The sequence below is a fragment of the Phaethon lepturus genome, unplaced genomic scaffold (genome assembly GCF_000687285.1).
Source record: "Phaethon lepturus isolate BGI_N335 unplaced genomic scaffold, ASM68728v1 scaffold8088, whole genome shotgun sequence".
Taxonomy (NCBI): Eukaryota; Metazoa; Chordata; class Aves; order Phaethontiformes; family Phaethontidae; genus Phaethon; species Phaethon lepturus.
The window spans coordinates 30267-49621 of NW_010558211.1; the positions used below are offsets into that span (position 1 = coordinate 30267).

The following is a 19355-nucleotide window of genomic DNA, read 5'->3' on the forward strand; positions in this document are numbered from 1 at the left end:
GGTGGACTTGGAGAGCTGCACACCAGGACTCTCACGGGGTCTCTGGGGGATGCCATGCAATAGCTGCACTTAGTTTCTAGAACCTACACTGACATAGCAAGTACTACTGGAAAATTATTATTGCTCATTTCCCAAAGGACTGTTACATAAATACCTTTGTCCGTTTGGCTCATTTATCCCTGTGAGCCTTAGGTGAAAAGGCCACAAGAACCTGGGACTTGGAATATGGAAGTGAAGCCTTTTCGTACTCTGCAACATGCTTACCAAGGCAATTTCTAATAAAGGGTGATTCAGCCTCTCTATCAGAAAGAAAAATTCTCTTGCCTTTTGAGAAAGATGTAATAAGGCCTGGCTGCAGAAACATGACTGAAGTTTGGATGCAACTGTTAAAGCTGCACAGGCTCCGTGTCTTTGGCAGCTTGTAAATAAATGCTACCACCCCGCCTTAAGCTCTGTTCCCCTTGACAACTCTGCAGACCTTGGCTATGAACTCCCTGCTGTTTTGCAATACATGCAATAGCTTTGCTCTCCTGTACAGCCACCCAGTTCTCATGCATACCTTGCAAAAGGTACAAACCCCAACAATTATCTGGCGGAAGCCAAAAAGAGAAAGATATTTAAATCCCAGGATCCAGCAGTGCTCTCTGACACTTTAAAGGTGAACTTTAGAGGTTCCATTATGCAAAGACGCTATCGCATTTAAAGATTACAGATTTTTAAGTTAGAAATACTCTATAGTGTTGTAGATTCTTGCAGTACTCCTCAGTCCAGATTTCACCTAGGCCAGATTTGATAACTTCCTTTCCTTTGACTATGCAAACCTTCCAAAAAACATTTGTTGTTGCCTATCCCAAAATTCAGGACACCCAGTCAATAATCACATTCCTCTTCCTATCTTTGCCAATCTACATGCGTTAGCCTGTAAATACTGTTGCCATAGATTTCCTCATTACCAATAACCTATTATGTTCAGTGTGTGTTTATTATTTATTGTACCTTTAGCTCAGACATCCTGTCTCTAAGTTTTTATCATCTGGGTAAAGTTAGCACAGAAGCTCACTGTGGTGGTCCTACCAATTTAACACATGAAAGAATGCAGACATCACATGCACAAACCTCCTCTCCCTCTGTCCCAGCCGGTGTAGAGCCTCTCGTCTCTCCCACAATACCCTAATACAGACTCTCTTCACTGTTCAGAACATGCAGGGCTGCAGGTTTAAATACTCCAAGCAATCTTTGGACTAGATAGATTAATATTCTTTCACATATCGAAGCTGTCAAAGCCATGCCACCAAAAACTGAAAGGGAAAATGCAGCCTATATAGCTTATTTTCCCACCAGGACCAGCAGTGTTTGTTGTAGCTGCTACACACAACTAGAAGCACCTGTAAAAGTGACTTCATGGCAGTTCAAAACCCAAGTTCTGGTCCAGTCTAGGCAAATGAGGTAACTTTTGAAAAACAAAGTGAAGAAAAAGAAATGAAAGCTGAATCCTCTTCTTTGCATATTCCTGACAAAAAAAAAAAGCAGTAAAGCAGGCAAGGCTCATGTATCTACTGCACAGACCTCTGCCATTAGCTAAAAAAGTAGCTCATGACAATAACATGGAATATAACAACCGTGGATAAACAAGGGGTTGTAAAACATTTTATATCGATGGGTTTTACAGCTAATTGATGACTGGAAACAAGGAAACTAGGAGATTCTGTGATGTAGTCCTGCCTGGAGGGGTGAGCACTGTACTAGACAGCTTTCTATCTCCTGCAAAAACAACCCACCTGCTGGCCCCCATCTCCACCTCTGATCCCTTCCCTTAATCCCATCGTCCCCTCCTACCCAGCCTCATGGCCCAACAAGCTCTTTTCCCACTCCTTGACAGTACTACCACAGAGCTCTTAATCAGCGCTTCCCCGGTTCCTGTGGTCTGTTTCTCTACCTCCAATCCCAGACTCCAGCTACTTTTCTTCCCCCTCCTCATCCTCCACCATTCAGCAACCTGCCGGGACTCCTCAGCCTTGACCCTCTGCTCCCCATTACTCATCTTATTGCTCCTGCCTCTGCATCCAGCCTGTCCCGGCTGCTCCTTCAGCAATGACTCCTCAGCAGATCTCATTTTCTACAACCTCCAGGTCCCCGTTTCTCTGCTCCCCATTCTCTCTGCCAGTACCCATCAGATCTCTGTTATTCTGTGCTTTTGAGGACAGTGGGAGAGCCAAAGGCCAGGCTAGAGATCGCTTCTCTCAGTACCTGTGTCCAGAGCTGGGATAGATTTCAGTAGCACAGGGATCCAATCCCTGGAAAATACCTGCTCCACTGTAGTCTACAGTATGCCACGTGCAAATGCACCTTTGAGAAAGTCAACCGTTAAAACTGAACACACCTCTCCTGATCATTAAAGATTTAGAATTTGGCTGAACTTGTGTTGATTTTAGGGGTGACAGGGCAAGACACTCCCAGAACAAAATTCACCCCTCCATAAACTTCAAATCCAAGTAAGATTCAGGCAAATCACCAGAAACTTAATTTGTGTTTTATGTAGGCAAAACAATTTTTTCCTACAGTCATATTACTGGAAATGGTTGAAAAAATTCTGCCAAAACAACTCTTGCAAAACTACTCCTGTTCAGCACAGGAAATAGCATCCTTCAGGTCTGTCAGAATATTAAGATGAGAGAGGCCATGTAGATCAAGGCAATCCCACTGGGAAGCTAAGCTATCAGCTCTGCCTACAGGCAAGTGCTTTGTCCAGCCCAGTTCTGCATCTTTCCAGAGGCAGAGTAGAGTTCCCTGGTAAGAGCACTCATAGCACTGACCTCACAATATCATCATTTTCCCTGACATCTATTTTTTTCTTTTTACATGAGATTTATCACATTAGTCACAGTTCTGATGTCTTCACCAAGATAAACTGCTCTCCTAACAGATATTTTGCCTGAGCAAGGACAATGACTTCGGCAGTTATTTTTGTTTCCTTCCACAGATAACTCTGTTACTGCCCAAGAAGCTAATTACATCAGAAAAGTAATCAGTATTTTATCTGAGATGCCTTTTGCTGATGCTGCCTTCGTATATATTCAGCTTTCATCATTGCTCACCCTTGCAAACACCCATTATCCAGAACGATCTGCTCTTGGGACAATTCAGATAGTTGATGTTTCCCCATCTTCCTTGATAGGCACTGTCTGTCACTTGATGTTGAAATTTGCAGGCTGCAGATGGTAGTTCCGTCCACACATTAAGTAGTTCCAACTTAATGCACCAGCACTATTGTAGCGAATCAGATGAACCCTGATGCACCAAATATAATCCAGGGTCTCCAAGTACAGCTGCTTGTTTAGAAAGTTTTTTAACTTTTTAAATGCTGCTGTGCTGTCATGAGTTAATCCCCAAAAGGAATAAACTTGTACTCAGGTATCAGTCTGCACCATTCTCAATTTTTTACTTCTGCTTATTTCTCATATATTCTGGAGAGCTACATGTCTTCCACTTTGTTTTGATTTTGTAACATGGTATTGATTACTTTACTCTGTTATTATTCTGTACCTTTTACTTCTACTTGAAAATAATTTACAAAAACAGAGGAATCAACACCTCAACATAAACCTCGGCATCTTTTACTGTAACTTCATTTGCATTGTTCAAATTCACCCTCATTTTTCTAGGAAGACTGGGTGTAATAAAGAACCAAATACTTGAATAAAAGACTTTCTAACTTTATTAATGCCTGCTCAATCAAAAAATCAAAACTAGGCATTATCTTTATTTCACCATTAAATTACACAATTGTGCCACTACATTGGTTTAAAAAAAAAAAAAAGTAATTTTCTACCCCACTCTGATTTTGGTTTATTTTAATTAAAATCATAATTTTAATTAAATATACAAAATCATAAAATTAATAATTCTTAGACTTATTTATCCAATTGCTCTCCTCTTTCAGCCATGGTCTCTATATCTTTCAATCCCAGTATACTTATTAGTTGTTTTTATTTTCCTTGGTTCTACTGGGCAACAGTAGATGCCTTATTTCTTTGTTATGCAAAATCCATGGATAAGTAATTTGTTGCCTCCTATTCTGCCATTTCAAACTGACAATAAAATGGGTGAAGTTAGAAGATATTTATTTCACGCTTCCCTACTTTTGGGACAATTAACAACAAATTACATTTTAAGAATAGAAGAGAATTTTAAATAAATGTAGTCAAGCTAAAGAAGTCTGAGAGTATTTGGCCAATTCCATGCTAGGCTTTTTATAACACCTACATCTCTTCCTCCAGCAGAGAGACCCCAATTCAACAGCAACAGCGAGAAAGGGGAAGCATGCTGATGTACCGTGGATTGAAGCAGTGCTTGGAGCAGCCAAGCTTCCTGGAAGGCAGTGCTAACCGTTGGCTCATGTTTTCAATCAGCTAGCTACAGACACTATATAAATCGTTACTGCTAGCACAGAATGAGATGCTGCAACTTCAGGTTACAGGAAACAGTACTGTCTTTGACACCTGTATTCAATGTCAGGTTACAGCCCTCACGCTAAGAGCTTGAGTTGGGCGCATCCTTATCATCTGTGGGGTCATTATCCCATATCATCTTTATCAACTTCCCCACTCCAGCCCTTGTATCTGGGTCACCTCACCAGAGAAGCCATTTGGGAGGTGGCAGAGGAGGTGTCATCCTGGAAGACTTACCTGACTACATCTTAAGGAAAACTCAGATTAGTGGAAAGCATGTGCATTGGAAGAAGAGACACACACACACACACCCCAGAACACTTCCTCGCTCCTGTGTCATCAAAGCCTGTCCTTCCCAGGGAGTCGTTCTGGGGCAGTGATTGTACTATTTGTCCCAGAACAGCTCTGCAGGTAGGCAGCCATGCTGTGCAGCACAACACACACGCTTGTAATAGAGCCTGGCGGGAAGCAGGCACAGGGGACACTTCCCCAGTACTCTCCAAGTCTTTTAAAATTGCACGTAAAAGTAACAATTGCACGTAAAAAGTACTTGGGCCCAACAGTAGAAGTACTGGGTAAACATGCCTCATAGCTCCTCCAAGTTTCCCACAGGAGCCCTTAAATCAAACAAAATAACTAGGTAAATTTTGGTGTATTCTGCCGAGTAAAATCCTCACATATCCAAATTTTTCTCCTCACGCATTTGGCAGATTTTAAGATGTAAATTATAATCCTGTGTGGATATACAGGAAAATTTAAATGTTTAAATTGGAACACAGACCTCATGGGCCCAGTGTTAAATCAAATCACAGAAACTTGGGTTACTGTAGGGTCATCAGAAGCACAAATGCCATACAGTTATGTTGAACTGCAGACATAGCACGCCATCTATTTTGGGACTACTTTGCCTGTGTCCTTGATTGATATTATGCATGGAAGCCTGAGGATTTCCTGAAAAAAGGCAATGCCTACTGACTTCTATTTTCACAGTCAGTGAGAAAACAAATACAAGGCCAAAACTGAATTCCCAATTCAAGCCAAACTCCAACAGGCTTTTCAGAAAAAAGGCAGAAAGGAATCTAATATTTTTGGTTTAATTACTCATCCTACAAGTTTGATTTTGTTATATAATTGTGGTTACTAACAAGCCTCTAGTGGGCTACAGTTCCCAGTAATTAATGTTTATTTGTTCCCCTTTTTCTAAGTAATATAAATTTTGGCACTCATGTTCTCATACAAAAATATATACAAACATGCAAAAAGGGCAAAACAATGTATTTTATTTTGAGCTAACAAGCTCTATGATTTCAGAAAACAGAAGACATGCAAGTAATATACCAGAGCTTCCATTTCTACATAACTAGTTAAAAAAGGGAAAAAAAAAAAAAAAATAGGAATCGCTAGAAACTGGGGAGCATATCAACTGTAAAGAAAAAGCAGAGTAGAGAAATAATACGCTTCAAGCTGGCCTCAGAAAAAGTTCAAATGCAAATACTTGTTTTATTTTTAGAGCAATTTTAGTTTTTTCTTCCTCAATATATGCCTCATTAAAAGAAAAATTTGATACTGAAAACTCCAAATTTAGTAGTTTGGAAAAAGATTAACAGCAAATTTAATCATACTTTGGAAGTACAGCTTCTATTTATTGAATGCTAAATGGATCTGAGAGAAGAAAAAGGGAAAAACTGTGAAGAGGGATGTCTCACAGGTTACTTTCCCCTCATATAATCTTAAATAATAAAATTGAAGCTTTGAGGTGAAAGGAAAAATTGACATTTACTGACATTTAGCAGCTAAAATGTAAACCTTCCAGAGAATGAATAGCAGAAAAAGGTGGGGGTGGAAGAGAAGGGAATCAACTTCTGCCCTGATTACACAGAAGAAAAAAGTTTAAAAGCATGGAAATCAACTGAATGAAAGCACAAAACCACGAGTGTTCGCAGATGATGTTCTCCCAAGCATGGAGGAGGATGTCAGAGGTCCCAGGAATACTGATTTTGGGCTCCCTAGAAATATTCCCTACAAAACAAGCAGTCAGCTACAAACGATTAATGGTAATCAGTCATATTGAACTTGAAAAGAGGTTGTTCCTGATGTCTCAGTGGCAGTAATCAGTGACCAATACACACTAACGCACAGCTCAGAATCTGCATAGGATTCTATTTATTTGTTTAGGAAAATTATTTATACATTTAATTAACCCATTTTTAAAAAAACAAATGGAAAAGAAGAAAATCCCCACAAGTTTTGTAGCAGGGACACCAATCACTCTATGTAGATGAAAGCTGAAATGCAAAACATCAGCCAAGATTTCTGTATGGTCATGCAACAAAATGTGCAGAGGAATCTAAAGATTGATTACAGTCCAAAGGTATAAGGTATTTAGATGAATAATTTGCAGATTTAGATTAAATGTCATATGAAAGTGTAAATTATCTTGATTAAAGTTAATTTCTTTTTTTTTTTAATTAAAGTTTAAGTATTATTTGAAGGCTTGGACAAGAGAGCTTAGGACAACTCAATGCAGTCTGATTTCTCAGTAGGGTCACCACACTAGAAAAGTCATTCCTCCTTTGAATCGTTTCAAGTTAAGTAGTTGAAATTGCAGGAGCTCTACTCTGGTGAACTCCTTTATTAAAAAAACCTGATGTACTAGGGAGCTTTGAAAGATATCGTCCTTCAGAGAAGGAGAGGAACCTTTGGGTAATAAGAAGCAACCATAGAACAGAACCTTGATTCATATTAATAATCTATTAAGAGTGCTAATCCCAGCCAAAGAGAATATGCATTTAATGCTGTTGTGCACATGAAGTAGGGAGTAATGACATGCAGTTGTCTACCAGTAATCCCCTATGCAACAGAAAACCAAGGGAAGATGGAACACATTAGTGTTAGTAATTTTTAATATAAAACAGTACAATGTTCCTCTGTGATGTAGGTGGTGTGTTGTGCACGAGAAGTTGGTGACTAGCAGTGATATTAACAATACCTTCCCCTACAAAGTCATCCCTACTTTAACTTGCTCAAATACAGATCAGTACATCAATTTTAAAAGACAGAAGTGACCATTTTGGTCTGTGGAGAGCATCCTCAAGAAACAGAATGAAGAAATATCTGCAACACACATGATTTGTGTTAGAAAACGGATGTTCAGCACACAATACAAAGTCATAGCACACTGAATGGACTCAGATGTTCAAGTTTAGGTGGTTTACATGAAAAAAAACAGAGAACACCAACCTCCTTGTGACCTTTGATGCTTAGGATAGATGGGAAAGATGACATGTGAGAAACTACAAGTTCAGCAGTACCATGGATGCTTTCCCATCCTATCCTTAGAGGACTGTGACACAGCCCTTTCTCACGCTGACTGTACCCAGGCTCCAAGCTCAAACCATTCTCCTTCTCCAAAACTGCCTTCCTGTGAAACATGCTCCTTTGCTTGTAGGATGCAGGCAAACTCCTGCTTTAGTTTTTAATTTCAACAGTCCTACACAGTTATTAGCTCATGTCGCCCAAAATTGAGACTTTCACAGATACCAAGACCCAGTTTGGGGTATTTTGATTCAACAAAAAATTATTATTGCTGTGTTGGATGTTTTATTGAACCAACACTTTTGAGAACCTTCTCTGTATTCCCCCCATGAGACTTGGCTTTTGTGCACAAACACACAACATTGCAGTCATTCACCCTCCCTCACACCTCCACAACAGTGATTCAGACAGCAGAGAGGTGGGAAAGACTCAGAATTGATTGCTCTTGTATAAAGTCTTTTATCAATAATGTATATTGCTGTTTTCTCCTCCTCCCTACTGCAGTAAGAGGTTAGTTTTTGTAGATCTTGAGTGTCATATCCCATTTTTCAACAGTAACAGGCATATAGCCCCAGCCCAAGTCAAGGCAGTCACACTCACCTGCCAAAACAGAGGCATGCCTGGCAATCAGGGCTTCTGAAATGCAATGGAACTAAAAGTCATTCTCACTCCCTCTGCCTTCAAGAGGCCTTTAATCACAGCATCTCAGCAACAGGAAAAAGCTATTACGGAGCTGAGAGACTGGAGGAAAATTCCACTTGATACCAATCCACCAGAACTGCTTCTAAATTAATTGACCTTTCCTCATTCAGCACTTTCACTTTGTCAGTCTGCTTCCCTGCACTCTGGTGTCAGAAATCCTGTGAGATGCTACTTTGTAGGTTTCAAAACAAAGAAAATCAACTGAAAAAACACTCAACTGAACCTGATAAACCTAGCAAAACACCTAATTCCAGTAGACAAGACACAGCTATCCAGAGATTTTGCCCTCTGTAATAATGACTCATGTACCACAAACTCCAATGCAGAGCCACTCGTTAAGTGACAGAAATAAACAGTAAGAATACAACCAGCTACCAAAAGTGGGTTGCAATGTTATACTAAGTTGCAGATACAAAACCTAGTCTTTAAAAGTCATTAATAGGCATCCAAAAATTGAATTAAAATAATATCTGCATTTGGGTACATGATTTCATCATGTATTTGTGCCAGTTTAAAAGCATTATCTTGCCATTTCTCTAAAGTTTCAGCTTGTTGTTTTAACTGTCTTCAGCAATTGTTTTTTACCATAATTTCTATTAAAGGTGAAAGAAAGCAGCAGCAAGTGCCTGTAAAGAAGTTCCAACCGCATTATACTGTTTGCATTCCCATGGACCAAGTCTGGTAGAAGTGCTTTCCTGCCCTGCCCTTCATGGGGGGGGTGGGAGGGAAGGACCTAAATATGAATAGCCATTTGTGAAAATTCTATTTCACTTTATGTTTACACCCTAGTTTAGACAAAAACAACTTGCCCAGGAAAACACACCCTTACCTGAAACTATTATGCAACTGATGGGCATTACCCAGAGCTACAGCCATCTGCAAAGCTGAGACTGAAGCTCCACCTCCCTCTCCTTGGACAGGAGAAGCTGTAAGATGCCTTCTGAAGCTCAAAGTTTCATTACTTATCCTGATGGTTTTCTAATTATACGTTGTAACAACAGGATCTAGAAGACCACAGAGAAATTTGTATAGTATATTGAAACTATGGGGCTTTTATTCACATTTGCAATACTCTGAGAAGCGCTTTTTTCTCTCCAGACCTTCACAGCATCACGATCACTCACCTCCTGAGGCAAATGGATTTCACATGTTAACTATGTATTGGAAAATACTTTCAAACAATGCAGTTTTCCAAGGTCAACAGGAGTGAGGCATAGTTCCCACCTTAAGGGGATAAGTGCCTCAGAAAATGCATCCGAGCAGGTTTAATTGGAGCAGGTTTCACATTACTGGGCAAGGTAAAGGGACTGATGCGTTCTCATGTTATCATTCATAAGCAGACATTGAATGCGGGGCAAAAAGAACAGCGCTCTATCGCAAACTTACTGCTGCAGGTTTTGCATGTATGCAAGTGCTATTTTGTTCACAGTAACACTCTAAAATGCAGACAACAGAGCGGCACCCTTCAGAACAGAGGGCTTGAAAGAACAGGAAGCTTCTAAGCATCAAGGAACCATCAAGCCCCGTCACCCTCCCAAGTGTCAAATTTTGACTGTAAATCGATTGGAAAGGGAAGAGTAAAACAAAATGTAAGGCTTTTACTCTTCGCGAAGACAATGGAGACGTTGTACTGTAGCGTGGCTGCAGCAAGGGCCTCTACCAGGGCGAGGCAGCTGAGCCAGAAAATGCAGCCCCCTCCCCTCCCTACCTTCGAGCGCTGACATCTTTGGTGTTAACAACTCTGTTGCTGTGGAAACCAGACTGCTTTTGACAAAGCCACATTGACTAAAAGCAACATGTGGGAAAATGGAATAAGGCCCCGAGAGAAATTAATCCTTTACAAGAGAAATAAATACATACATTTTGGTTAAAAATGAAGCAAGTAAAGGACAGTATTTCTCATCATTAGAACTACAGGCGAGGAGAACACTGGCAGCACCAAACGCCAGGCCTTGTGGCTCTACAAATGGGATTTTAAGGACTCTTCATCCCTGAAATACATGGTAGATTTGGTGCTAAGGAGTACACAGGAGTCCCACGCAGAACACAGGTGTGTGAGGCGGCTGCTCCCTATCCAGTTTTTAACTGCTCTCCTTTGAAAACAAAACCAAAACCCAAATCCACCCCACAGTACAACAGAAACCAACTGCAGTTACAAATCACTACTCAAGTGCTTTCATAAGGGCTTACAGCTGATTCACACCTAGGCAAACTACTCACACCAGCCAAAATTTCACCACACAAGAAAGTGCAATGGATGAAGAGCATGAGTCACTCCACACCCTGCCGTTTCCAAACAGTTTATGTATTTTAGAAGTGCCATCCAAAAAAACAAACAAAAAAAAGTTTTTCTGAGCTCTCCCCTTACAATGGGCTTAATAAATCTGGCCTCAGCCCTAGCTGACTCAGATCCCAGGAGCTGCCTTAGGGCCTGTTCCTTGGAATGTCAGCATACTTAAGAGAGTATTCAAGAAAAAAAAAAAAGATCCTGGGAAAAAGCCGATGGAGAAGAGCCAGAGTTTGAACTGGCAAGACTTAAGATATGTGAACAGTGTAACTTTAATAAGATTGGCTCCTCAGCCAGAACATCTGAAATTACTCGTAAAGACGGCACATTCAGGGTGGTTTGTTTTGTTTTTTAAGTAAGTTCAGCAGGCAAACTTTTCAGGAGGAAAAATTAATTTTACACAAATTTAATATTTGGTTTTTCTCTTAAAACAGGCCATGAAAGCTTCAGAGCAAAATGCTGTACATTACAAAGATTCAGCAACTAGAAGGCCATGCGTGATTTACATGCTGAGCAAGAATTCTCTCCCCCTTCACTCCTGAGGTATTAAAATGCTGGAGCGTTATAGCTTAATCTCATTTATGGAGCTTTGAATCATCTCAAGTACTTAGGAAGTCTGTGTGAAATACCACAATCCATGTAGTTCATACACTCTAATCCAGACAGACTGCACCACCAGCTTTCACTGGTGTTGATGGAAAGGAGTTCTCACGGTTTTCCAGTTAAGTAAACAGGTCATCTACTCTCCATCTCCAACACTGGCCCCTTCTCCTCCACTTTCCTTTTCATGAATGTTACCATGTCTCCTTACAGTGTAAGAGTCACAATGCAAACAATTCAAACAACCCCACTGTACCCAAAGAAATGAGACAGCGATACTGTTGCTATTAGAAAATTACCCATGATCCTAAAGTCTGGCCTTGTAAAGACATATTTAACATGGAAAAATTCCGTAACAAGGAAAAATATGCGCATCATATGAGAAATTAGAACTTTTTCAGGGTCAAGTAAATAGTAGCTGCAAAAACATTTTGGGATGCAAAATGTTGCATATGATTATGTAAATAAATCGATGGTTGTATCTTTTTTTAGAAAAAAAAATCACTATACAGTTAAGAGATTAACTGCAAACAGTCTTTGTATGCAAGAGATTCATCTATTAACTTTCTCAAATTCAAATTGGCTCTTGCTCCCAATGACAGTGACATCTTCCTTCTCTATGCTTCCCATGAATTTATCACAGCATGAAGATAATATTTTTTCTGTTGAGACTTAACTGGCAGCAAGCTATCATGAGAAGTCATTTATTCTCAGACCAGGCTTGCTCTTACACAGGGTGCTACCACAGACAGCAAAAAAATATGCTAAAGAAAAAAAGATGCATGTGAGCCGTGACATTCAGGTGTGGCCTTGATTCTTCACAAATTATAAAAGATGTTATCAGGTTTTTCCAGTCTGGGCATCTCTCTAGATGGTATTACCATAAGTAAATGAGGCTGAAGTACACTTGTCTTGCAAATGAACTTTAAAATTCTTGCTCATTGTTCCTTTGCACTAAAGCTGATTTGCAAAATCCAGTTATCTGCAATGAGACTTGCAGCTAGCATGAATCAGCAAGGTTTTAATTTAGTTAAACGGAATAGGAGGATTTAGACTCTAAAGGGAGGAGGGAGAGACGAAGAGAAGTGTCTTCTAGTCCAAAGAATGTGTCAAGTGATTAGTTGTGTCTGACTGATACGCACACACGCTCTCCCTTTAAGCACCTTCCTCGCAGTTGAAATAAGACATATCTATAATACTTTCTCAGATCTTTGAACCTGGGTGAAGGCAGGGCAACACACCTTGATCTTCCCAAGCTTTGCTGCTACACTAGTCAGGGTATAACTTGTGCTAGCTTGCTAGTAGACTGGAAGAGAACAGAGAAGGTGCAAAGTAGCATCAACGTAGTTTGTTTTTTCAAGATGACTTAATGGTTTATAGCATTTGCCTTTCTGTTTGCACTTTGTAGGCTTAATGAACTGCCATTGAACCCAGTAAGAATTTACTACACATGGTTTTATTATTTCAGAACAAGCCCATCTTTTTTTTTTTAATTATTTGTTGTATTTCAAATAAGGAGAAGACCAATCAAGACTGGCAGATCCTCAAAGTAAATTGATAAAGTCTGCCTTTTTTAAATTAACTAGTCCAACTGACACTCTGGAAGGTGCCATTCTGGCCCAAATACATACAGAGTGCTGAAAAAACAGCGAGTCATTCAAGACCTGAGTCTAAAACCAATTCTTGTAGCAATAGAAACGACCCACTTTTTAATCAACTGAATGTTATTTTAGGTATTTTATGCATGTTTATGTAATACTTACCAAGGTTGGCACTGGAGGATAAAATTCAAGGACCATTCTCATGCTATCCATATTTTAGGTACTCCTCCATACACTGGGGGCTGCCATTTAACTAGAACTTTTCTGAATTCGTATTCATTTTACGCTGTATCTGGCTTTGATCTACAACGCTGAGCTCCTGGAGTTTATTACTCATATTCATCTGTGTTAGTGACACTGAATTTACCATAGCATGAGATAAACCAGTAAAAATAGGCTGCAGAAAACATGGTAGGTAAGAGGGAACTACAGAATACTTCACCAGGAAGAGCTAATTTTCTCCTGAAACATACAATCACTCCAGTAAAGCAAGAGCTCCTTCATCCTGTGCAAAACCTAACCAACAATTACACTTGGTTCCCCTGAATTCCCACCACAGTTCTAGCTTAGTACATTATTCTTCCTTTTATTCTGAAAATGCTGAAAATGTTTAATTCCTAATCTGCCATAATTTTCTTCTCTTCTAAAAATGCAATCTATAGCATCTAAGCAGCTTGTCAACATTTCCTATTCTACAATCAATCATCAGCCTAAAATAACCTTCACTTTCACTGTATTCATTGCCTTCTCCACTACTGCATTCTTTTCCTTGATCATCATCTTATTTCAGGCAATACATAGGGTATTTTAAAAGTATCAGCTATTTAGGTAACTTCCAAAACAAAGACTTTGGACTGTATGGATGTTTCCCATTCATGAGCAATCATGACCTGACTTCAGGGTATAGTAACTGAAAACAAACTATCCAGCAATTAGCTTATGTGATGCAGTATTATTGAACATTGTTAGAAACTGTTATTAAAATTGAGCGAGAGGCAGAAACGTAAATCAGGACTAAATTAAGGTGATGCAGAAAGACTATCTTTCTCCACAGTGACTCCACTTTGGAAAGCAGAACAACATTCTCTATATAGCCCTATGTGTGGTTTCCAAGAACCATTTTGGGAATGATTTTTCTGCAAAATTTCTTTCTCCATTACTTACTTTCCTTCCTTCTAAACACAAAGTTATGCTAATACTCTTTCAGATAATGATTATTATTTACATCATTCACCAAAAATTCCTTAAATTTAAAAGGCAAGGAGCCTGCTCATTTTTTTGTTTGCTTTTTGCTTTATTTAACGTTCTGGCTTCATCTATTTGTCTTCAAATCAGCAAGTCACATACTCTGTACTGTTGGCACTTAGCAGCACAGGACATTTTCCATGAGGCGGGGTCATGGCTTAACTCACTATTTATTCTAGAGGGTAAGACCTGTGAACTAGCAGCTCCATTCATAAATACTCTGCCTTAACCTAGAAATCTCAGATGACTGGAAGGCAGATGCAGTTCATGGTGCATATGCACAAAGCTTAGGGGAGCAGCACTTTACAACTGCTATACTGTTATTCAAGAGAGTTTTCATATCAAAAGTACCAACACACTCATAACCAATGTACTTTGTTTTCCTGAAGGTACAAGGGTTTTGTTTTGCTGCTATGCCTGAATTGTCCTTCCTTTTCTTCTCCTGGGAAGAAGCAACCTCTGTCTACTGAACGTGAATACTATGCCAACAACATGGAACACTCTTTTTACATCTGAAACATCCACCCAAATCCTGAAGATGCAGATGCAGAAAAGTCCCAATACCTCAGCAGAACGCTCTCTAGCTCTTTTCTTGATCCTGGCTCTGTCCAAACTCTTTCTACCATCTTTCGCAAAGATAAAGTAGGTCATCAAATGCATTGAAATATTATTTTGACACCAATTAGCAGTAATTTGTGCCAAAAAAAAAAAAGAAAAGAAAAAGAAGTGAGGAGGAAAAGAAAGAAAGAACAAGGAACTGTACGTTGGGTCTTTTTTAATGGGAGGCAAGTCCCAGGAGTCCACATTTATCCTCACAGGTAGTCAGCTATTTTTGGTCTCCTCCTCTCCCTACAAACAGAGAGGAGGGTGAAAAACAGCAGAGAACACTCAGGGTGATGACAGTGTTAAAGGATTGGAGGTTAAATTTTAGCCCCAAAAAGGTAACATGAACAGAAGGGGGCAGGCTGGCAAGGAAGAGATAAAAATAGAAGACTGACTACACTTCACTTGACTGCTATTTCTAGATCAACTATGGAAAGAGATCTGAGAAGGTTTTCTATTTGTAAGGGAGTGAGACACCAAAACATAGCTGGCTTCTAGAAAGCCACAGTCCTGCACAGCAGTTTTGTTTATGCTTCTACTTTTCTAAATCCCTGCATTCTCACTATTTGGAAACAGTGCTGTTCAGCCAAAATGTCATTATACATCTAAGTGAGTAACCAGATTAGATTTTCTGGAGCAGGACAGCAATGCATGTGGCATTTCAATCTAACAGAAACAAAGCTGACAACACATTGTAAAAGCGTGTAGCAAATCACAACGCCAAGCAGAGTAAACTAAGCTACACAATACTTTAGGAAAATAACCAAAGCCCTCCAGTATCTCTGAGAGGATGCCTTGTGTTTTCCCACTCTAAACTGATTAGTGAAATTCTAACTAGTTCCAATTACGGACACAGGCTAAAGATGACAACAGGGACCTTCCAATTACAGTATGTAGTGCTCGACTGACACATGGCTCTGGGGATGAATGTTTCTGCCTGTTCGAGCCCTTTCCTCTTGAGTACCTTGGTTTAAATTCCTTCCATTGAGTAATTTTTATCCAGATCTTGGCAGAGCTGGCTTTGTTCCCATATAAAAGAAAACCTGCAGGCAGAAAGCAGTGCCATCTGCCAAGTCAGAAGCTGCTTTAATAGGCAAGTTTGGTGTGAAGGGGAACAAACTATTATGCTTTATCTTCAGCAGCATGAGTGATGTTTTTGCTTTCCCAGGAGTAGGTTACAGTGAGCACACTCACGCCTGAAGTATTTGTCCACAAATATGAGTACATCATAGAATGGTTTGGGTTGGAAAGGACCTTTTAAGGTCATCCAGCCCAACCCACCTGCAATGAGCAGGGACATCTTCAACTAGATCAGGTTGCTCAGAGCCCCGTCCAACCTGACCCAGAATGTTTCCAAGGATGGGGCATCCACCACCCCTCTGGGCAACCTGTGCCAGTGTTTCACCACCCTCATTGTGAAAAATTTCTTCCTTATATCTAGTCCAAATCTACCCTCTTAATTAAAACCATTACCCCTTGTCCTATTGCAACAGGCCCTGCTGAAAAGTCTGTTCCCATCTATTCCATCTCAATGGACACTGCACAAGCAACCTCCAGAACAAAAAAATCCATCCAGCATCCTTTTTTTCCTGTTCAACTTGCAATTCAATCTTTACATTTCTCCTTACCTGTCAGACCAGTTGTTTTTTTCTCTGACAGCTTCATCAGCCTCCACCTTCTATTCCTGTAAGCGAATGATAGCCCTGCCATCACACCTAGAAAATATGAGCAGTGGCAAGGCAGAAACGCCAAGGCCCTAGTCCCCCTACACAGAGAATTCTGCACTGAAGCTGTTTCTGAACTTCTTTCCCCAAGTTTCTTGTCCCTTTTCCATAACTGTTTTGACTGGATCATTTGCCCTGAAGTCTCATCTGGAGCAGGTTTGGGACTTGCGTGGCCCAGTTCAGGTTTCATGAGAAACAACGGAAAAACTCCTGTGAGTATTTTCATCCTTGCAAATATCTTCAGGGTTAGGAAAAGATCCTTCTATTCTTGCCAATTAACCAAGCACAGTTTTTATCCTTCCTTGTTGGGTAATCTTCTCATTAGACCATCTTTGGAGAGAATATCGGATTCTCTCTGGGCTGCTGGCAGTTTTACTTAATTGCATATTTAACTTTTTATTCAGCACTTAAACTCATAACGATGAGAAATACATACACACAAGTAGCAAACTATTATCTGCCATTTAAACTCCCTAGAGAACTCATAAACATCTTAATATTTCTGTCACTTTCAGAAGGAAAGTGCACACATTCCAAAGCTGGGGGGAGAGGGGGAGGGATGACAAACACATATATAACAATTTCAGTGATACATTAGCCATTATTGACAAAACTCCAGTTTGGAAAGGGGAGTGGTGCTTTGGTCCTTAATATATGTTAGAAGTTTTGAAAAAAATCAGCCAACTCAATCAGTGCTAAATAGAAACTTACATTAGAGGATATACTACAGGTTCCTCCTCTCCATCGGGCAGAGGATGTTCTGTCAGGGCACAGCAACTTTACCTCTCTTCTCCCCTTTCCCAACTCTCTAAGCACCGAATTAAAAAAGTATTTTACAGATGCTAATATCCATAGGAATGTATTTCCTGTTTGATTCCAGAGCTAGAGAATTTGCTCCGGAACACACTTATTCCCACTGCATTGTGCTCTGGAATGGCAACTTCTATTTTTAAATGCTTTCAGCCCTTATGACTGCAAAACCTTGAAGTATGAATGGTCATAGACAGCAACAAAGCCACTTCAGAAACAACACAACAGCTTCAGTATTAACTATTATCCTTCACCACCATGTGCTAAGTATAGAAATAAATGTTGATAGCATTTCAGAAGGATGTGATTAATGGATCACCTCAGAGTTGTAAAAACCCGACACTCCCCTATGCAGGCGCAAAACCCCAGCACTTACAGTTTGCCAAAACCTCCAGTTTCCCCATGATAAACTTCTGTGAGTCAGCTACATGAAGCTAATACAAAAAAAGTGTCATAAAGAAAATGAGAGTGTTGGAAACGTGAATTAATCAGCAAGTTACTGTATTCCTAGTTCCTCTATTAAAAATCTTTTCAATACACAAAGCTATGAGACATTTCCAGTCTGTTCTATCACAGTGCAAAAGCTTTGCTGAGGATAGCAGTTCTAGCTTGGTAAGACCATATCCAGACCTTGGCAGACCTTCCAGCTGACCACTAGCAGATTTGTCCTGCTGTCAGCAAACATGGAGTGTGAGGTTTAAGAAAAGGAAGGGTGCCTGAAAGCCTTCTAGACATCCCAACTGATCAGATTAACACCACCGAGGACTTGGTAACATTCTTAAGTAATTCTCATGGCAATTACTTTAGATGGTTTTCAGTCTTACCACACAGAACCATCCTGGTTCTCATCTCAGCTGCTTTTTTCTAATGACATGGTTTAAAAGCATCAGGGAGATCTTCAAGTTTAAAAGCTGCAGAGCAAAAGGCAGGTAAGCTTTATATTCTCTAATGAACAGCTATTGCTCCGTTTATTTAAGTGGTACTTATCACCACAAATACCTACTAAACTTACTTGCTAATACTGGTGTAATTAGCACTTTCCCAGGTAATACCCTTCTGTAAATGAATTGCAAAAATAAAGAGGAGAATAAGTGAGTAAACAGCTAGAAATGGCCCTTAAGAAAAGTCTACAAAGGGAGGAAAGCCTGAAGACCAATGAAGATTTAAATGCTTCCCCCCAGTTTAGGGAACTTTTCATTGCACAAGATCCAAAATAGTTTCCTTCCCAGGAATTGCCTAATGTGTTCATTCAAAAATCTAGCAAGCTTTCTCAGAGAATACACCAAGACACTGTTCTCTCTCCTGTTTTTTTGTCTTTTAAATATGAACACAAGAATTTAACAGCTGATAACATGCTCCTGAAGACTCACGCAGAATATTGTGGAAAAGACTCAAGTTTGGACTACAATGTTGTAAATAATAGCAAACGTCCCCACATACTCAAATTCTTCATGCAGCACTCTCTGTGAAAGGTAAGCCACTGAACAAGTAGCTTTTACAGGGCTTTGGAAGTGAACCCTGGCCTCCAAACCATAAACAAGGAAAAGAAGAAAAAGCCTACATACCTTCAAAGCACACTTCTGGCCTGTCTCCTTGTTGAAACACTCCAGTACTTTGCCATTGATTCCTAACCCTAGCACCCGCTTGGAGAGTTTGTAGTCATCTGTAACCGCATGTTTTTTTATCTCTAGTTTGACATGGGCTGCTCCCCCAGGCAAGGATTTCACGCTGCTCTTGCTATCCACCTGACTCTCTGGCTGGGATTCCTGTTCGCCTTCACTTCGTTCCATATCAGGGAAGAGTCTGAGATGAGAGAGATACCCAACAGATTCCCTGTGGGGTATCCTCAGCAGAGTCCTTCCTCTTAGGCGATCAAACCCAGTGCTTCAAACAGTCCATTTGCTCGCCATTTAGTCCTGAGTAAAAATGTAAATGAGTATTAGTAATTGATGTGAACCAGCCGTTCTCTCACCTAACCACTCTTCTCTCTTCCTGTCTTAAGGGGATGACCAGGTGCTAC

The 19355-nt window shown here is 40.0% G+C and overlaps 1 protein-coding gene across 1 annotated transcript in view; it reads right to left on the minus strand.

Moving 5' to 3' along the window:
• MAPKAPK3 (mitogen-activated protein kinase-activated protein kinase 3) overlaps positions 1 to 19125 on the minus strand; it is a 46653-nt gene extending 27528 nt beyond the window's left edge. The window contains exon 1 of the mRNA XM_010292977.1: positions 18901 to 19125. Within this exon, the coding sequence (XP_010291279.1) occupies positions 18901 to 19125 (225 nt within the window). The remainder of the gene's footprint in view (positions 1 to 18900) is intronic.
• Positions 19126 to 19355: the final 230 nt, after the last annotated feature.